We start from the raw sequence: 21,079 nt of genomic DNA, 5'->3' as shown, positions 1-21,079 counted from the left end.
TGACAATATATTTTTCATTTACAAAGTATCAGTCTAAATTTGCATATATAGAAAGAAATCTATGTTTAAAGAGAAAAATCAAATTAAATGCTTGCATCATTGGTACAATAAGCTAAGCAAATTATGTAACCATTGAATTACATGTTAAAATACAGTAAGATAGACTAGATTGAAGATGATAGATAGATAGATAGATAGATAGATAGATAGATAGATAGAGACTTATAAACACAAGACTTAGGAACTAAGGAGTTCTTTTGGCTAAAACCTAATATTGGCTTTATTTCAGTTTAATTGGAAGAGGATCTTAAATTCATCTTCTCCATGAGATATCAGGAACCTGGATTTCTCTTTGTACCAAAGGTTAATAAGAAATGTGTCTGCAAAAGTCAAACAGCATTAAATACCAAAAACTGATTATTATTCTACAGGAGTTGTTCTGTCATTCATAATCTCTCCATGCTCCAACCTTCCACAGCTAATCTTTAATGGATGACATGCAAGAAAGAAAAATAACTAACATATAAAGCAGAGGCTCTAAAGTGAGCTTTTAAGAAATAGAAAAATAAGGGTTTTAAAGATATATAAATATTTTAAATATCACAAAATAGCATATAAAACACTATCTAAATAAATACTTTTAGGTGAAAAGTAAGCATCATCTGCATACTATAAAAGCAGTAGAATAACAAAAATTAAAGAGACAAAAAAACACTAGACAATGCCCACCAGGACTGTTTAGGAAAAATGAAAGGTTTAATTGGACAAGCTAATTTTAGAAGGCATAAAAACACATCATCACTGATATAAGAGCAAATTAATGGATGCAAATCAGGCCACAGCATACTATCTTTCATTGTTAAACTCAATTTAACTAAAACAAATTTTAAAATGCTTATGTGTTAATGACTTTTTTTTTTCTAAGGTGAGAAGAGATGCATACCTAAAGAACAAAAATGCAATGTTTCTTCTGTGCTTCTCTAAAATATCCCCTAGTATTTGAAGGTCATACATAACAAATGTCAAATAATATTACTTGCATGTATAATTTAATGAGCTAAAACTCAGTAAAAAGTCTTAAATAGCTGCAATGAGGTAAATCATTAATGCATAGGGAGTGAGGTGGTCATTTCAGCTTTTCCTAAGACTAAATAAGACCTACTTGTTACACATTGTAACTTTTTTCTAGAGGTTTTAAATTTTTTTCAGTATCTTCACACTTTTGAAATAAGGTTAAATCTAAAAATTAAGGAAAACTCAAAACTGGGGATCCAATTAAATAATAAATAAAAATCCTCTGTAAACTATTTTAACAAAAGAAATACAAATCAATTCCTTGTATAACAAAACCATTTATAAATAACTATCCCATACTTATCTATATAATTAATATGGGATAGTAATTTACATAACTACACAATAACAAGGAACACTTTGGGTATGTCCTCTCTTAGATGAAGAAGTCTTGAGAAAACAAGATGGTTACAACATCATTATCTTATCATCATAATTATTTATTGAGTTTCTTCTATGGGTTAAGCACTTCATAAACATTATCTCACTTAAGCATTGAAGCAACCTATAGTAGATTTTAACTAATGCTTAGTGAGGCTGTCATTACACATGATAAGTGGCAAAAAGATTAGAACAAAGGTCTGAATCCAAAGTCTGCACATTTAACCACTACTTACAACATGTATGCTGTATTATGATTGAGAAGAGGTAACAGGCAATAAAAAAAAAAAATGCCAGAAATCACAAATCTGTCTTATTTGCTGATTTGCTGATTCAGTGTCCAAAACAGAGCTTAGAACATAATGAGTCCTCAATAAATATTTCTTGTTTGATTTGTAAAGAAGTAAGCATAGTTCCCGTGAAACATTTAAGTGCTTAATAAAGAGTGTCAATGATGGTGACAATGACAATAATGATGGTGATGTAAGAGAAGAAAAAAAAGGAAAAGGGGTCAACCATCAGAGATTTTAACATGATAGGGGACACAGCTGATTTTCAAACTCTCATAAAATCACATTAGAATAACAGATTCATGTTATGAAAAAAACAATGGAGAAATAAAGCAAAAAAATTTGAAGCTAAGTAATGGTCTACATGAAAATTTATCATACATACACATTGCATAAAAGCTCAAATCTTTTGCATCCCATTTTATTTTGAATTCACATTTTAGAAAAATATATTAGTGATCTAACTGCAATGTTATTTATAATCCAATTCTTTGTTTCTTCTTTCGTTTGTCCATGTTTAAGTTTAGTGTCCTTTCAAAATCTATTAACAGTAACCCAGTAATTTTTAACTAAAAGCCAAACAGTTATAAAATGTCTTCTTATAACTTCTGGCAATAATTACATTATTAAAGGTTTAAGATTATCATAAATGTAAAAGCAATAAAATAATATTAATTTGAGCTACAACTTACTGAGTACTAGTTATATACCATGTCCTTTTACATATTATCACTTATCTTTAAAACAGTCTGGTAAATTGGTTAACATTCACATTTTACATGGGAGAGGATAAACCCAAAGAGGACAAATAACTTGCCCAAAGGTAGAGAATCAATATCAAGTGCCCAAGCTGTAATTTGAACCTGGATCATTGTGACTCTAAAGATTTTGGTCTTTCCAATTGCCCTAAACTGCCTAAAGAGAACTGGACATCTTTTGTTTTATGTGGTCTTGTCTGTACTAGATTCTTATAAATTATACAATCACCTTAGAAGACAAAATGGACTAATATATATGTTACATAATAAACATAAAGACATAAAAATAAATATAAAGAAAAGTGGCATGGGTAAAAAGGCAAAATTGGATCACTGCCATCATATGGTTTTCGTAAAACCATACAGTCTTTATATCTCAAATTTTAAAATTAGAGTGCTAGTAATTTCTAAAAAAAGAAACCATATCTTTTGAAAGCAATGTTTATTTTTTCTAATACTAAATCTATGCTCATTATAGAAAACTGGAAAAGGTAGAAACTGTTCACTGAAAAATTAATAGTTTCACTTAAAGACCACCATTTGCCACTTATTTTATATAATATATATGTATATATTTTTTCTTTTTATAAAATCACATTATAAATACAGTGTATCCCCTATTTCTTTCAACTAATAGTTATGTTTTTCTCATATCCTTGAATATTCTTGATTATTGCAAAATGTCTCAAATTGTAAATGTATCATAACATTTAATAATTTCCTTATGGTTAGACTGTTTTTAACTCTCTTGCTATCACAACCAATATATTAATTTCTTTATACATAAATTTCTATATTTTATATACTCTAAGAAAATGCCTACTATTTCCTTAGGGTACCTCATATTTTAACTAACATTTTATTTTTAAAATGTATAGACTTTTTAATCCTATTTGCTATTTCTAATGTTTAGTTTAGATGTTTTTATAAGCATTTCTTTTATTGTCAAATGGTTTGATCTTTTTAAACATATATATTCTGTTTAAGGACATTATAATAATTTTATGCATGCATAATTCAAACTGTTCTAATGGGAACCCTTAAATATATACCAATAAATAAAATATTTGAAGTATCTACTTAGCTACACTATAAAAAAATTAAAGAGTAAATATTATTGCTTAATTAGGTTTTCCCTCCAAGAGATAAATGGGCTAGCAGACATATCAATTCACAATTTTCAATAGGTTATGAAAACCCAAATCTCATCAAATTATTTCTGTAAGACATATGCAAAGTTAACATTATGCAAATGTATTTACTGTAATAGTATCCTAACAATTAGTATATTTATATATTTGATTACAAAAAGCCAAGAGATTTCCAAATTGTTCTGTTTATATTTGAAATATTTATTTTTAACAAAGTATTAATTTTTCTTAAAATATGTTACCCTTGTATTTTCCCATACACAAAAATAAAAACATTTTAGTAGTTTAACATTAACAGAAAAGCAACCATCTAGCATTCTACCGTCTAGCTGGTGTACTTATTTATGATCATCTTTGTTATATTTTCATAGCAATGTTTAGTTCTATTTTCCACAGTAATATTTTGAAGACAGGCTCTATTAGTCAATCATGTTTCTGATCTAAAACAATTCTTTCACATATGTAATCCTATTAAGTAACTTGTAAAGCAGTATTATAACCTCAGACTAATCATAAAATTCAATTGTTTCTTGAAAGCATTCCAAATGATATAAAAATGTTAAAATAAGTGATGTCTAAAACGGCTCTGAATGCTAATGTCTATTCCTTTATGCAATTTCTCTTAACATACTAAAACAATGTGAGAGAGACATTCACAGTGGCATACACAGATGGAGATCATAGACTACTGAGAATCATTTCATTGTATCTATAACATATCAAAAATAAATTTAAAAATTTCTCCTTGCAAAGACTTGTGAGTAAAGACAGACTCCAGAACATATTTAAGGTAATCATTTATAATCTGAAAGTTTGGCAACCTTTCACTTTAATCTCAGGGAAAATATTATCTCTATTAGCATCTACATCATCAGATGAAAACTTATTTATTGCACGAAACAGATTTTTTAATCAAATGTAGGTTTCCATTGGCAATGAAGATGTGACTATCTTCATACAAAGGCGAAGTATTTCCTCTCAGGGAGCTAAAACAGTAAGTGGTATTTGAACTGCTGGTTGAAAGGTAGAGGCACTGGTAATCATTATTTCCCCTTGTTTGTTCAGCCCCTTCCAACAAAACAAACAACCTTTTTGTGATTGGATTGACATGGTGTTAACAATGCATTTAATGCCCAAATCAGTATGAATACAGGTAAAGCTCTCACTAATACCAGTACCAGGATGTTAAAGCCACCTATTTTCTAAGCAGTCAAAAAAAAAAAAAGGGGGGGACAGAGCTTCCCCTCCTTTGGCAAATAAGCGAGTATGCTAGTATTCACCAAGACACACCATATAATAACCTTATGTGTGATTCTTAAGGCCATATGTTAATACTCATCTACTATACCTGCTGTCTTTTCAGCAATTTTAGCTTCTGTTTCTTTCTCTTGGAGTTCCAGCTTAAATTTTAGTTTTCTCTGTTCTTTATCTTCTTTAGCCAGTTTCTCTTGAAGCTAAAGCACATTAAAAAAAAAATAGATTTTTATCTGACGAATGTCTTGCAAAAATATAACTAATTTCAAAGTAAAGTTTTTGCTTTTTCTTAATTCTTATATAATATTATATTCAACTGCCTAAATATATAACTTCAGAAAAAAATCAAGAATTTAAGTTATTTATAAAGTAATAATTTTATACCTGTAATAATATAGAAATTGTAAAAACATCACAATATACACTTAATTTATTTAGTTATATGTGCATAAATAGGCAAATGAAATTCACAGAACTAACATTATTTTTAAAAATAACTACTGCAGGCCATGTATGGTGGCTCATGCCTGTAATCCCAGCACTTTGGGATCACCTGAGGTCAGGAGTTCAAGACCAGCCTGGCCAACATGTGAAACCCTGTCTCTACTAAAAATACAAAAAATTAGCTGGGCATGGTGGTGGACACCTGCAATCCCAGCTACTCAGGAGACTGAGGCAGGAGATTGCTTGAACCTGGGAGGTGGAGATTGCAGTGGGCTGAGATTGTGTCATTGTACTCCAGCCTGGGAAACAAAAGGGAAACTCCATCTCAAAATAATAATAAAAATAACTACTGCAAAAGCAGTCTCATCCATTCTTTTTTCTTAATACAAAATATTTGGAAGGGATTCACCTAATAAAATAATGAATAGCAACACTTTACAGTTTATCTTAGTAAGTCCAATATTTTGAAACAAAATTAATAATCTTAATATCTGATACAAATCTCCCTTTGAGAAACTATCCCATCCTATTCCATTTAAACTGGCATTGATACCTGACTCATTATTGGCATTTAATAAATAACCGCTAAATGAAAGTACAGAAAACATCTCATGCTTTCAGACAGAATCCCTCCAAATGCTTTTTTAATTCCTTCCTAGGCTTCTGTCATTTTAGTTGTTTTCCTTCAGACATGATCAACATTCCTAATATCATGCTTCAGTTTGACTAGGTCAACTGACTAGAATATTAAAATTAGATAAGTATGTAGAGGTTAAAAAAAAAAAAAAGAAGGTATAGAAAATGTACATTATTTAATAAAATTATTTAATAATCACATGAATATAACTAGAATAAGGGTCAGAACAGAAGATAAAACATAACAAGACAAATTGTATTGGATAAAGTACAGCAGTATAAGATAAACACAAAGTAAATTACAATATTGCCAAGCTTTGCTACTGAAATGTTTAATTACATATATTATTGAGGTCAAATATAGGGCACAGATACTAATAAAGAAAAAAAATTAAGAGAGTAACATGAAACCAGTGCATTCTATTTCTCATTCTCCGTAACACTCAAAGTTTTACTAAAATTTGAATGAATTTTTTCTTTAAAGATACCTATACAAGGAATCAGGGGTTAGTTTATGTAAAAGGAAGTGCTAATACTGGCCAGCAAGGTAGGAAACCAAAAAAAAAAATGTTTTCATAGTCAACCCCTTAACTCAACCATAACCTGATGGCAAGGTATGGCAGAAACATAAAGCTACTGTTAAATGATTAAAGTACAAAATAAAGCTGAAATATGATGGGCAATAAAGGAAATTTAGAAGATCAACAACTAAAAGTATACTATACAATCATCAGATGTTCCATATTATACCTTTTTATTGCTTGTTCTCAGAATATTCAATTCTTTTAGAAGAAATGCTATTGTATTCTCTTTATCTGAGTCTGAAGTAACTTGACAAGGAGTCATACATTCATAATGCATATCATTATGTCTATGTTCCATAATGCTGTAATAAAGAAACTGATTAACGTTCAGAGTAACACAAACTAATTTTTTTGACATTTTGTATGCTACTTGAGAACAGTACCAACATAAGCAAGTAGTATAAAGGAAGGGAAAGGCAAAGAGATGGGCTATTTTTTTTACAGGCCTTATATTAAATTTGTAAGCATTGGTAAATCTTGGAGTCACTAAGAAGAAATTTAGTAAGGGCTGGGACAGTCAGTGCAGCTCTATTTATCATGTAAATCTTCTGTTGTAATTATAATAGATATCTCATAATCTGACTTTAGCCCAATCTCTACTATTTACTTTACCCATGTGGTTATAAAATGTTTATCCCTACTTCATTCTGTGGTTCTACCCCCAAATATGTACTCCAATCTACATCCTAGTAAGAATCTGATAAAGGGTTAAAAGGTTTTATTATATGTTACTATCCATTAACACATCTACTGAATAATTTGAAAGTAGAAATAAAAGTTCCTATGCAAAACTCTGTTAAAAATTGTATGCTGTAAAGTATTATTTTATCTAGACTGAAAATACACTAGTCACTGAAACTTCTTTTTAAATCTAATAATATTTTTATAGTACATGACTAATTATCAAAGTTCCTTAATCTCATACTTAAAAGTATAAGGTATCACAAATTCAAATCCTTTCATGAGCTAGGTAGGCAAGATGAATGGGTAAAAGCTGAGAATGTAAAATAATAAGGAAGGCAAATGGTAGAGCACAAGGCCCTTTTAACAGCATTCAAATTCATTTAAACGAAAAACAGTGCTAACCCAAACCAAAATGCATGTTTGGGCTTACCTTATCCTAGAGCTGCCAGCTTTTTACTTTCATGAATGATATTTCATGTATATCAATTTAACAGTTATTTTCAAATATATAATAAAACATCACAGAAAATAATATTGAACAAGATAGAATTAAATCTCACTGCCTTTCGTTAGATGCACGTTGTGCTTTTTCACTTAGTTAACTAGACATATTATATCCATATCACAGAAACAGTAGAAAACCCTGGTAGATCCCCCAAATTCTAATGAGTTTAGAATTAGTCAACTCCAAAAAGAATGAAAGAAGGAAAGAAGAAAAAAGGGAAGAAAGGAGAAAGGAAGAAAAAGTTCTTCTACTTTCCACTCTCTCTCTCTCTTTTTTTTTTTCTTGAGACAATCTTGCTCTGTCACCCAGGCTGGAGTGCAGTGGCATAATCTCAGCTAACTGCAACCTCCGCCTCCTAGGTTCAAGTGATTCTCATGACTCAGCCTCCTGAGTAGCTGGGATTCCAGGCATGTGCCACCACACCTGGCTGATACTTGTATTTTCAGTAGAGACAGGGTTTCACCATGTTGGCCAGGCTGGTCTCAAACTCCTGACCTCAAGTGACCCGCCCGCCTTGGCCTCCCAAACTGCTGTCATTACAGGCAAGAGCCACCACGCCCAGCCCCCATTCCTACTTTCTAAATCTAAGGCTGTGAGCACTTACTTGGATTTTTCAGTAGTACAGTAAACAGACTCATCATCTGGGTAAGAACTGATGATCTGAAAATTCCTTGATCTCTGCTCTGACCATTTTGTGTTCTCATAACTTATTTCATTAACTAATTCAGTGGATTTCTGATGCATATTTTCCTCAGAACTCACAGTCAGTTGCTCATCTGGCTGTGTACTTTTATTTATCCTTTTAGTTTCTTGTTCAAGATAACTGTGGGTTATATCTGTATTTAAACAAACAAACAAAATAACACATGATATATCAAACACTGTAACTATTTATTGATATTAAATCAATCAAATAAATATTTTTGGAAATACTCTCATAGCTTTAAAGATATAATTTCTAGTCTTATTTCTACTGTAATCACATAAGCATATACAGTGTGGTTTTTACCATTGAGACTTCCATTTCCACAGTCAATAGATAACTCTGCATTTTGGAATAACCTAAGGAGATTTCTTTTAAATCCTCAGAGCTTAAAAAATCTCTGGGAGTGAGACCTAGTTTAAATTTCTGAAGATCCCCAAATGATTCCAGCATACGCTCAAGGCTGAGAATCACTGATTTGGGGATATTATTTTCTAGGTGAACTTTTCTAGATTTCTGAAAATAGTATAAAATAATTATTATAGTGAAGAGTTAATATATGTGGAACTCTGGTATTAGACTGCCTGGGTTAGAATTCCAGCTTTGCCAAGTGAATCACTTTGGGCAAGTTACTCTCAGTTTCTTTTCTGTAAAATGGGTATATAATATTTGTTGTTAAGGACTGAGTTAACATACTCAAAATACTTGGCCTAGTGCCTGACACATCAATACATGTTAGTTATTATTTTTGTAATCATCGTCATAATATTAAAATAGACACAATACAAGGGAGAATGATTTCTAACCTTCATCTCTAGGATGTATTATACATCAGAGAAGATACTTTGCAATGCCTATCTCACAAAAATTATCTTAAGCTACTGCTAGTAAATAATGGCTATTTCAAAGGGACAATGTACATGTAATGACAAAGTAAAGTTTTGGGGAGAAAATGACACACAAATACGAACACAAAGCAAACTCATTCACTAGTAAATCAATTCAACAGGCCCCAGTACTGATTGTAACTAGTACTTCCTTATTTAGGGCAGAAATATTTCTTGAACTTTAAAAGGCAGATGAATCTCACCTGATTTTTGGTGGTGCCTTTTTAAATCTGCTAAACTTACAATCGTTGGAGGCACATACGAGTAGTTTTATTTTATTTTACCCTATTTTTTTTTAAGATGGGGTCTTGCTCTGTTGGCCAGGCTGGAATGTGGTGGTATGATTATGGCTCACTGTAGCCTCAACCTCCTGAGCTCAAGCAATCTTCTTGCCTTTGTCTTCCGAATGCCTGGAACTAGAGGAGTATGCCACCTTGCCTGGCTGATTTTTATGTTCTGTAAAGATGGGGTCTTGCTATTTTGCTCAGGCTGAGAGTTGTTTTAGAATTTAAACAAAAGGGGGCACTTATAAATAAAATACCTCTCATAAAAATATTCACTTTTTAAGAAAAAATTATTTGCTTGTATATTTGCTGAAATTAGGTATAGCCAGTTATGAACTCTAGATCTTGGACATTATTCTTATTGCTAGCTAGAAGCTAGATGAGTACATCTGTTTTTGGTAAATTACTCTCTATTTCACTCTGAAGAAATGAATTAGAAGAGAGAATGTCCTATCATAATTATACAGTATAAGAGAGCTGTGAACCTTCAACATTATATTAACTTAAATTTGACAGTTTTAGGAACAGATACATCTGAAGATCACTTGTTCATATTTGACATCTTGAAATTCTTACTTTGTTTGCATTAGATAGTCACCATGCAACTTGTCTGTAATAGGCTGCATTAGCATAATGGAACTCTCAAAATCTGAATGAGAAAAGTTTATAAATGGGCATTAAGGAAAGCCTCTATATCATTAATAGACTATGCTTTCTAACACATATAACACATAACATATAACATTGTAAATAACTCAAATGAAAAACAATCAGAAATAATCACTGAAAGCATTATCAAATAACAAAATTGCCCCTAGGGACATATTTCTTAAAAACTATTAGGCCCCCCACTCTTCTTCAGTTTATGAAGTACCATGTTTCTTCAAAAGGGAAAAGAATGGTCCATGGATCACTGTCAACTATAAAAGCCCCCAGGTCCCCATGACAGCCGCACAACTGCTTCAGACTCTTGTCCAGTGCTTTTCAACCTGTTCAAGACCAAATTTACCATTATCTAAAATTAATTCAGTATATTTTTTACTTTCAGTTTTTTATTCCTAACCTCCTGGTGTTGATCTTATCTCTGCTATTTAAATTCGCTATTTGTTTACTAGTTTTATAGTTCTCTTCCTTCAGCTATAACCTAATGTCAAATTTGTGATCTCCTGAACTCTTGATAAATCACCACTATTTTACTTGTGACCATACTATCTTCTTCAAACTTAGAGCAAATATGGAAGCTTCCCAATAAGAGCTTCCCAATAAGAGGACTCTGTTGATCCTTCCTGGGTCTTAGTAAATATAAGTCCTTGAAGTTTTATTACAATGCATCAATTTCTGACACACTCTAGACTTTCATTCTAAAATTTAATTTTAAATGTTTAATATTTTTTAAGAATCCATACTGTGTGACTTGACTCTATTTCTGGATATTTCTCATTTCGTTCAGTAGTAAAAACTTTTAGATTTCTAATTGAAAAGGCTCATCAGAAATTTGGAGCTTGCTCTGCAAATCAGACTATCCATACCCTTCTACTGAAAATTTATTTTAAAAAGATTAAAAAAAATATTTTTTAGAGTCAGGATCTTGCAATGTTGCCCAGGCTGGCATCAAATTTCTGGGCTTAAGCAATCCTCCCACCTCAGACTCCCAGTCTGAGAATTTAATTTTACTTTAGAATAAACATAGCTGATTTATAAAAATTTTCCTGTCTTTTTCTTTTCTGACCAACTATTTTGGCAAATATGATTCCAGCAAATCAATGTTAAATCCTCTGAAGGCTCTCAATACTCTTCCTCTCTGCCATCCTGCATTACACTATATTAGTATTCAAATACTTGTATTAATTTATTTATTCATTCATTTACTTATCATTCATGGAAAACTTACAGTGTGATATGCCTTGTGGTAGGTACTGGGAAAACAAAGATGAATAAGAAACAAACACTCCACTCAAAGACTCTCTAGTACAGTGAGGATGGCAAACTCATCTAATGATCTGAATACAATATAATAAAGACTATGCTTGGGCTATGGAGGCCAAATACATACAATATGCTAACCATACTAATGCTCACCTGTAAGACTCTAGGAAGATTTCACATAGGCATTTGCTCCAGAAAAAGGACAAGAAGGATTATGAGAAGTAGCAAACTGCCAAAGGATAGCCAGTTACACAAAATAAAGTTAACAGATTATAAAACTAAGGAGAGAATAGAAAGAATAGGAATAGATATAGAGGAGAAGGAATCAATTTAGGAAACACAAAGAGACATTTCTTGTACTGAAATCACAAGATGTTATAGTTATAGTCAGGAAGAAAATATCTAAAATGAGTAAACAGCTAAGGACAACGTCCAAGGTATGGCTCATCTGGAAATGGGTTGATGAAACAAATTAAAAGTGAACATACTTGGAGAGGAGAAAATCAAGAGGTTAAAGTGCTGAAAGTATCACCTTTGAAGGCACTGAAGTCATCCAGAGAAATGGCAGAAAATGAAGAGAAGAAATGAGAGTCAAATGTCAAAGATTTCAATGACTGCAGAAGCAAGCTAAATGGGAAGGCTGACAAAAACTGACAGTAGATAATCCTTCATTTTTACCTTTTTATTTTGAAATAATTTGTCTTATAAAAAGTTACAAAACAGTACAAAGAATTACTGTATACACATTACCTAGACTCCCCAAATATTAACATTTTATCATACTTGCTTTATTAACCATTCTTTCTATATGTATCTACACAAATACCTTTTTTTCTTTTGAAAGAGGGTCTCGCTCTGTCCTCCAGATTGTAGTGTAGTAGCACAATCATGGCTCACTACAGCCTTGACCTTCCGGGCTCAAGCAATTTTCCCATCTCAGCCCCCCAATTAGTTGAGACTACAGTTGTGTGCTGCCATGCCTCACGTAAAAAAAAAAAAAAAAAAAAAAAAAAAAAAAAAAATTCTCTGAAAGAGAACTATAAAACTAGTAAACAAATAGCAGGTTTAAATAGCAGAATAAGGTCAAGTAAACACCAGAAAGTTAAGAATTAAAAAACTGAAAGGAAACATATATTGAATTAGACCTAGAAATTTGGGACAAGTTGTAGATAATGGTAAATTTGGTCTTGAATAGGCCAAAAAGAGTTGCCATGTTGCCCAGGCTGGTCTCAAACTCCTGCGCTCAAGTAATCCTCCTGCTTCTCCCTCCCAAAGAATTGGGATTACAGGCATAAACCACCATGCCTGACCTCACAAATTTTTTTTTTCTGAAACAAAAAAAGTTACAGGCATGATGCACTTTGACTTTTCAAGACAAATTTTAAGATACTGCTCTATTATCTTACATTTTGCCTAAATTTCTTTACCTTATTCATAGCCCAACTTTGTGAATTAGAACCTTTTCTAACCAAGAGAAGATAAGAGCAGTTGTAACTCTCTCAAGTCACTAACTTCTCAAGAAGTTCAGTCTGCAATTATTTTCCCTAAGCTCTGGAGCCCAGGAGAAGAATCTTTATGAAGTGATAATGAGATGAAGCTACTAAAGCTTTAGCTGAGCTTATTTGTATTGCTCCTCACTTTAAAAAGAACTGCATACAGAAATATAAACACAAGCCAATAAAATGCCATGAAAGTGAAGCTACTGGTCTGTTTTGCATATTAGTCAATTTAAAAAATAAGATAAACCTTAAACAGAAAAATATTCACTTTTGATTCAAACTCTTACCTCTAGGCAGATGAAAATTTAAACCTAAAACCATCCTGTTGCTTCCTCTATCACTTTCATATGATTTGAAACGGAAACTCTCTTTAGTAATCTACTTTAGTGTTTAATCAATGTCATTGTTAACTATTCTATTATTATGACTAACTGAATACTATTCAACTTCATTTCTCCATATGGACTTAAAGAATAAAGTGTCAATGTCTTCTTCATCATTCAAAAGTTATGAAGTCAGATTTTCTTTTCTCAGAGTTGAAACAATGGAAACAATTTTATCATTACTATCAATCTCTTCATTTGTTTTTCTGTGGGCACATTGTTTTATTTAATAAGAATTCAACCACTTCAAAACAAATATAATTTCCAACTCTGGTAATTACTATCTAATACTATCATTAACACATAAACTTATCCTGCTACCATTTGAAAATGACATTATGGATTACTACTAGGTATTACCCTAAAATGCCACCTACTGCTACTGCTAGAGGCAGTTTATTTATCTAGGCATTGAATCTCAGTATTTAAAACATGTGCATAGACCAGCCACATTATTTACTTTGAAGACCCTGTATCTCTCTAGTGACTTTCATGCTGTTTCAATGAACCATTTTCATGATCTAATGAATTCTTGCTAGCTCCTGGAGATGTCAGCATTGTTAAGTGTCTCAATGCTAATGCTGTTTTTAAACCCTCAATTCCTTAGTCTGGAAAATTAACAGTACCATTGCCTATCCTAGGAAAGAAAGCTTTGAGATTCCCTTTGAGTTCAATTCTTCAGACAATTACACATTTTTTAATGTATACTATACTCAGTTAGATTGATGCTACCCAATAAATCACGACTCATTGCCAAAAATAACTATTATTTAATGACCACTATACAGAAGTAAGGCACTGGCTAGAATCAAATAGCGTTTCTTAGAGGCTGGGAAATTCTGTTCTGCCTGGCTTTGTAAATAGTTTGTGACAACTGGTATCTGTGTAAATGGATTTGATGGTCTCCTGGGGGGTCAGTACTGTTTACAGAGCTGTTTCTTCAGAGTGGTTGAGCTAGAATTGTCTCTAGGGATCCTACAGGGGTTACTCAGAACAGCAACATCCCAGCTACCTGAGAGTTCAGGGACAGAAAAGAGAAAGGCAAGGTAAAAGTCCTAGGGGCAAATACATTCAAGTAAATGGAGTGCCTGCCTCCTGAGATGAAGATGCTAGTTGATGCATTTATATCTAAAGTGAACATAGTAAAGGCAATTTGTTAATGTGCGCTCTGATACTTGAGAACACAACTTCACCACTTCTGTAAATTCTGTCTTTTTTTGGGGGGGAAGAAGGTTATTACTTACACCTTCCATCTGATTTTATAATTATAAAAAGAACCATATCTCATGCTTAATGTTTCTTTCCTTCGTATATGGTCCATCACCATATTATATAAAAACATAGAAATATAAGACTTTTTTTGCTATTAGAATGCAAATTTGATGTGACAATGGAATTTCTATAGTAATTCCACATTTTAAACATAAGATTTTTTTTTCAATGGTTAAGAACTTTTTAAAAAATGAACGTTAGTTTTGAAATAATCAGAACAGTATCAACTAGTGATGGCTTCCAATGATTTCTACCAATTCTTTAATTTAAACACAGCATATACTCTCTTTCTCTCAGTGTATATAAATACTATTTATTTCCATTACTAAATATTTCCTTTTCTGTGGAATACAGGGTTAGCTTCCCACACAAATGCATATTCTATGTGCTCCCCCCAACATCTATGCAACACAGATGTGTATTATATGTGTTTTCCCCACATGTAACATTATCAAAAACTTGTCACATTATAGTAGATCTGCCTAATATGTGTGTACAAGATAAAAATTTAGACCATCCAAGTGGTCTAACCATAACACCACTAATATATTTAGACCCTCCAAGCAGAACTACAGTCACTGCACGGATTCTGAAGACAGACTACAGGGTCTGAATTCTGGCTCCACAATATAGCTGTATAACCTTTGGCAAAATATTTAATCTTTAATCAACTTCCCTAGCAGTAAAGGGTATAAAATAATAACATCTCCCTCAAAAAAATTAAGAGAATTAAACTAAGTTACATAAATCTTTTAGAAAAGTGTTGGCACAAAATACACAATAAATATTAGCTATTATCATCTTTAGAATCTGCTTTGCTAAAAGCCAGTTCCTCTATTATGATTTATCTTACCTTTCTGTGAGATAACATCACCATCTTGGGACCATATTCAAACTTATAATTCAAATTTATATCTTTACTTTCTCTCAAATATTAAGAAAAGGAAGAAAGGTATCTATCATCCTAGTTATTATTCTAGTTTTCATATTTTAAATTTTCTCAATTTCCTAAACAAATTTATTTGATGATCAATAGTCAGCATATAGTTGGACAACTAAAATCAGTACAGCTGATTTTAGTCAACCAAGCTGTTACCTGGTCAACCAAGCTGTTAACTAAACATTTTTCTTCTATGAAATGTTAGCAACTATGTGGAAGAATCTCTTAGAAATACTAATATACATAATACTTTCTCTTTTTCTTCTGTTTTTCTTTTTTTGGGGGTCCAAATAACCTTATCCTGTTAACAATTGTATATAATTATTTGAAAATATCAGAACACATGGAAATGAAAATACTTAAGATAGGTAAAACTTGTAATTCATACATAATGGTTTAATAAAGTTTGTATCAATTATAAAACTAATAAATTACAGAAGTAATACTACTTTGAAATTTAGAAATCTTGACACTAAGGAAAGATCCTGAAAGATAATTCACGGTCAAAGAAAGAAAATTAACAGTAAATTCAATCCCATGGCAGGAAGACAAGAAATTTAAATAACACACTTCTATAACATAATTTGATCATGTATTATATTGGCATATGACATAAATTACAATCAGGATCACAGCTGCTAGATCATAGGCTCTTATCTTCCTGAGACTCTAGTTTAGGAGTCACAGGAAATTAGGTAACTTAGCTTAAAAAATGGAAACGTTTTACATGAATACTGTATACTAGCTCTCTCAGGGCTTTTTAAGTTTGTTTTTTGGCTTCAGCAATCATAAAATAAAGCTATAATTTTACTTTCATTGGTCCACATAATTAGTACCCTCTCTGCTTTAAACAAACTTGTCAACGTACTTTTAGATTGTTTCTATACACAGTATAAATGAAATTGTAAGAGACTCTTTGTTTCATCTACTTTTCAATATCATCGCCAAGTTAATTACCAACCACAACTAGGTAATTATTCTATAATGTGTTGAATCACATTATAGAAGAATAGTTACCTAGTTGTGGTTTCTACAGTTCATGGCCTCTTCATCTATGTGTGTCTCCCTTTCTGGATTGTAAGCTCCCTAATATACTCATATTCCTAAAATACATAGGGCAAAAACAGTGGATATATTAGGTCTTTCATTCAATGAAATGAAATGAATCAATGAAGGAAGATACTAAATTAGGTTTCTTATTTATTTATTTATTTTTTGAGAAGGGATCTCACTATGTTGCCCAGACTGGTCTTGAACTCCTGAGCTCAAACGATCCTCCCACCTCAGCCTCCCAAAGTGTTGAGATTACAGGTGTGAGGCAATGCATCTGGCCAGAAATACTGAATTAGAAAATCAGCTAAAGGATATATGGAGAGTAAACAAGCATTGAAAATGAGTACTTTATTCAACACTTATTAAGTACCAACACAGTGCCAGTTGCTGTGTAGGATGTAAAGGTAAATTAAAAAGTCTATCTGCTCTCAGGGGAATTGACAAAGAATTAGGGAGGCAAATGATATGAATAACCCTTGCAAACAAGTAAAGAAAAGGTTGTTGGTAGAATGGGGGTAGTCCCAGTGATGTTCAATCATACAGATCAGCACTATCCAAAAGATAAATGGTTCAAATTGCTTATCCAATTTTTAATTTTCTAGTAAGCTCATTAAACAATAACAAGTAATATTAATTTCTCAAATATGACCAGTTCAACACATAATACTAAAAAATTGCTTTGAGAAATTTTACATTCCTTTTTGTACTATAATTACAGCAAATCTCAGTTTGGACTAGCCAGATTTTAACTGCTCAATAGCCACATGGTGCCCATAGCTACCATATTGGAAAGCACAGACAGTGATTTCTTATGTTCTTTTTTTTTTTCAAGACAGGGTTTCACTCTGTCACCCAGACTAGAGTAAGGTGGCACCATCACAGCTCACTACAGCCTCAACCTCCCAGACTCAGGCTATCCTCTAGCCTTAGCCTCCAAAGAAGCTAGGATCATAGGCAAGTGCCATCACACCTGACTAATTTGTTTTTATTATCTGTAGAGACAAGGTCTCCCTATGTTGCCCAGGCTGGTCTCGAACTCCTGGGCTCAAGTGATCTCAAGTCCATCCCATTTCAGCTTCCAAAGTCCTGGGATTACAGGTGTGAGCCACTCTCCCTGGTGCATACATAATTCTTAACAAGGCATAATGTACACACACTGAGAAGTCAAAAACATATTGAATGGTGAAGGCTATGTGTAGCTATAAGATATTGAAATAAGCTTTTATTAAGGCTGAAACCCCAGAAAATCATGAAATCTGTCAATGTCACATAACTTATTCATTTGGACTTAGAGTTAGATATACAAAATAAACTGCATCCTTTATACTCCTACACGTGGTTATATTTAGATAAACACACATGCCAAAAAAAGTGGTGAGATTATTTTACCTTAGTTACGGCAATTCAATGACTTGATGCAACATGTTTCAAACTATCTATCAGCTATTCATAAAAATTATTTTACTGAAATTTTATTCTTTTCTTTTATAGAAAAAGAGCTATTTAAAGCAGTGATACTACACCAATTTTTTTTTCAAGTTTTTGTTTTGCCAAGTCTGAAATAGTCATGAATGAATCAATACTCATTCTATCGAGGAAAAGTTCTGATTTCCATGTAAGAACTACATAAAGTGCATAGGTAATTTGTGTAATGCTATCATACTGTAAGATTTTAAATTTCAACATCCTTGACCATATGTAGGCAATGAGCACAATATAATAGTGTAATATCCTGCAGCCTAGGCTATATAATTAACTTACAAATCACATAAATTTATAAATTAAGGGTTTATAGAACTTCTATGACAAATATCAAAAACACTGCAAATATTTAGGCTGAAATGACTGTGAAAACTATCCTAAAATTTAATTAACTAACATAACTACTTTTGTTGTTATTACCCAGTGATATCAGCTATTTGGCTACTTGTAATATATTTGTAACCTTTTCAGCCTTTCTCAAATTTTCTTATTAGAATAATTTATAAAAGTTAATTAAAAACATGAATGAACTTAGAAAGTCTTCAATTTCTACAACTGCAATAAAATAGGTTTAATAATTATGTATTTTTTGTTTATTAAGAATAAAGACATACTAATTGTGAATTCAACAATTTCATAAATAATTTATAGAAGATAAATTTTCCAGTCATAAGCATAAAGAGGAAAGAAAACAAACTTTCTTTATATGTGGCACTCATTTTGTTTAAGAATATATTTAGATTTGGAAAACAAAACAGAAGAATCACTAGTCAGATATTAAGGGGGAATCCCTGAAACACAATGTTAGTTCTAATGGATGGATGATTGTGTTTGGTCTTTTGAAACTTTGAAGTATAGGTAAGTCTTGATCACACAAATTAATAAATCCTAAAGCTGGAGTTAACAATAACCATTACACCCAAATTCTGCAGCTTAGCCTAGCCAATTTTTCAAAAGGTCAGGTTGTGAACTGGAGAAGATCAGGGAGGTCCACCGCATAGCTTTGTTGCCAGGCATCTCTCGTCTGGATTGTTGCAGGCATTTATTAGTATTCGTCAGCAGACTCAACAAAGCAAACAAGAAATTCAAGCACGAATAATAAAATGAAATGCTGCTATATAACCCTTTGTCATTCAGCAAATATGGGACTTTTTAGCTACATTGTTCCTAAACCTGGGTTACTACTTTAATTTTTCTCCACAGCGCTGACTGAATGAGTATGCATGTGTGTTAAATGCAGAGCTCCCCTAACAACTGCAGGACTGCCATTTAATCTGTTGGTAGATGGACCATTTCCTGTGGGAACCCTAGCTATGATTTCCAGATCCACCAAATAAATCTCAGATTAAGATTCCAAATGAAACCTGTCTTTGGCAGATAAAAAATGTCAAGATGGATATAAACAGTAAAATTATAAATTATCTAGGTGTTGCATGACAAACCAATGCTCAATTTTTTTTGTTGATATGTGCCCAGATATCAAAACTATATGAGACATTCATCAAATGTCACACTTTCATAATATTGGAGGCATCATTAAAATTGTTTGTCTAAGGACCTCAAAGTGTTTAAGCAGTAGCTCAAAAGTATATTTGTGCAAAGTAGAAGAATAAATTTACATATCAGCAGCAGCTCATAAGGGATGGGTAAATATTCTGTTTATCTCTCATTGTAATTCAGGTTACTTTAAATACAAGGTTTTAGGAAATCATTATACTCTATATGACATCATTACATAACTTTCTATGCAAATTATATATTTTATTCAAATTCCCCATCTGTTCCTCAAAAAAAAAAAAAAGAACATACACACACAAAACAAAACCAAAACACCCAAAAAACAAAATGAAAAACATGAAAAGGTAGGACAGCTATTTAATTAATCAACTGTTATCCCTAAACTAGTGCCTTGTTAGTTATACCCCTAACATGATCAGCTCCTTGTTAGAGTTAGCATTTTAAACTTTTTAAAAAAGCATTAGGTACTTGAAACAAAAAAAAAATAGAGCCTAAGAAAAGTAAATTTGTTTTTTGGTAATGTGTTCATTTCAAATGACTTAGGGGAGGGGTAGAGACTTTAAAAAAAAAATAATAAAGGGTCAATATAGAACATTATGGAAAGCAAAAGTCCTATCAAAAATGCAGAGGAAGTCTCTGATGCTAGTTTCTATGGCATTCTCAAGAGATCAAGAACTGCTTTTTAAATAAATTTTTTTGTCTTTGTTCTTCTTACCTAAACTAGTGCAGCCTTGTCCTAATCTTAAACTCCATACTAGTTGATTATAAAATACAAGCAATTAAGTTTTCCAAAAGGAAACAGGTTTGCTGAACTACAATCATTACTTTTTTTAACTTTAAACTCTTAAAAGCAATTGAGTATAACAGCTTCAGTGATTCCAAATTTTGTAATATTTGGTTTTTTGATAAACATTTGCACATTATCTAATCTACTTAAAGTAGAAATTCTTTCAAATTATGACTTCTTTCTACTTTTATAATAATTAATGGAAAGGATACAGAATACTCCCTACTCCATATTCCAAATCTTAGGGTTTGTACATAGGCCTGAAACCTTAAGGCCTACATATTTGTTCTTTTTTCCCTTATCATAATTCTTTCCTACAAAATTTGTTGTTGGTTCAAGGAAATTAATGCTAAATGAACCATACCTACCCTAATCTGCTAGGGATTAATATTAATTTGAAAATTTGGAATTTTCAGGAGTCAGGAGAACATTAATTAAAGAAAGAAATCATGGTATCTTGTGCTTAAAAGTAATTATATTTCTATCCTAAAACTGTTTAAATCAAGGAACATTTTTTTTGGATTGTTAACTGTGTTAATTTTACAGTGTATCAAATTATCTAGGTACAGATGGCAAAACTGTAT

At 31.9% G+C, this 21,079-nt stretch overlaps 1 protein-coding gene across 18 annotated transcripts in view; it reads right to left on the bottom strand.

The window, feature by feature from the left end:
• The window catches only part of MIPOL1 (mirror-image polydactyly 1), a 413,275-nt gene that overhangs the window by 339,634 nt on the left and 52,562 nt on the right, over nucleotides 1-21,079 (bottom strand). For 17 of the 18 annotated variants that reach the window (XR_623348.6, XR_004729856.3, XM_054240619.2 and 14 more), the window contains 3 exons: nucleotides 8,366-8,597; nucleotides 6,739-6,874; nucleotides 5,003-5,108 (listed from right to left, as the gene is read on the bottom strand). Coding sequence is in view for 16 of the 18 variants with exons in the window: in XM_054240619.2 (XP_054096594.2) it covers nucleotides 5,003-5,108; nucleotides 6,739-6,874; nucleotides 8,366-8,597 (474 nt within the window). In the remaining 2 variants the exon portion in view is untranslated. Of the gene's footprint in view, nucleotides 1-5,002; nucleotides 5,109-6,738; nucleotides 6,875-8,365; nucleotides 8,598-10,211; nucleotides 10,285-21,079 lie in introns of all 18 variants that reach the window. The other variant, XM_078334795.1, reaches the window with a different exon arrangement.

Source organism: Callithrix jacchus, chromosome 8 (assembly GCF_049354715.1).
Source record: "Callithrix jacchus isolate 240 chromosome 8, calJac240_pri, whole genome shotgun sequence".
Taxonomy (NCBI): Eukaryota; Metazoa; Chordata; class Mammalia; order Primates; family Cebidae; genus Callithrix; species Callithrix jacchus.
This window is presented reverse-complemented; position numbering and strand designations above follow the sequence as displayed.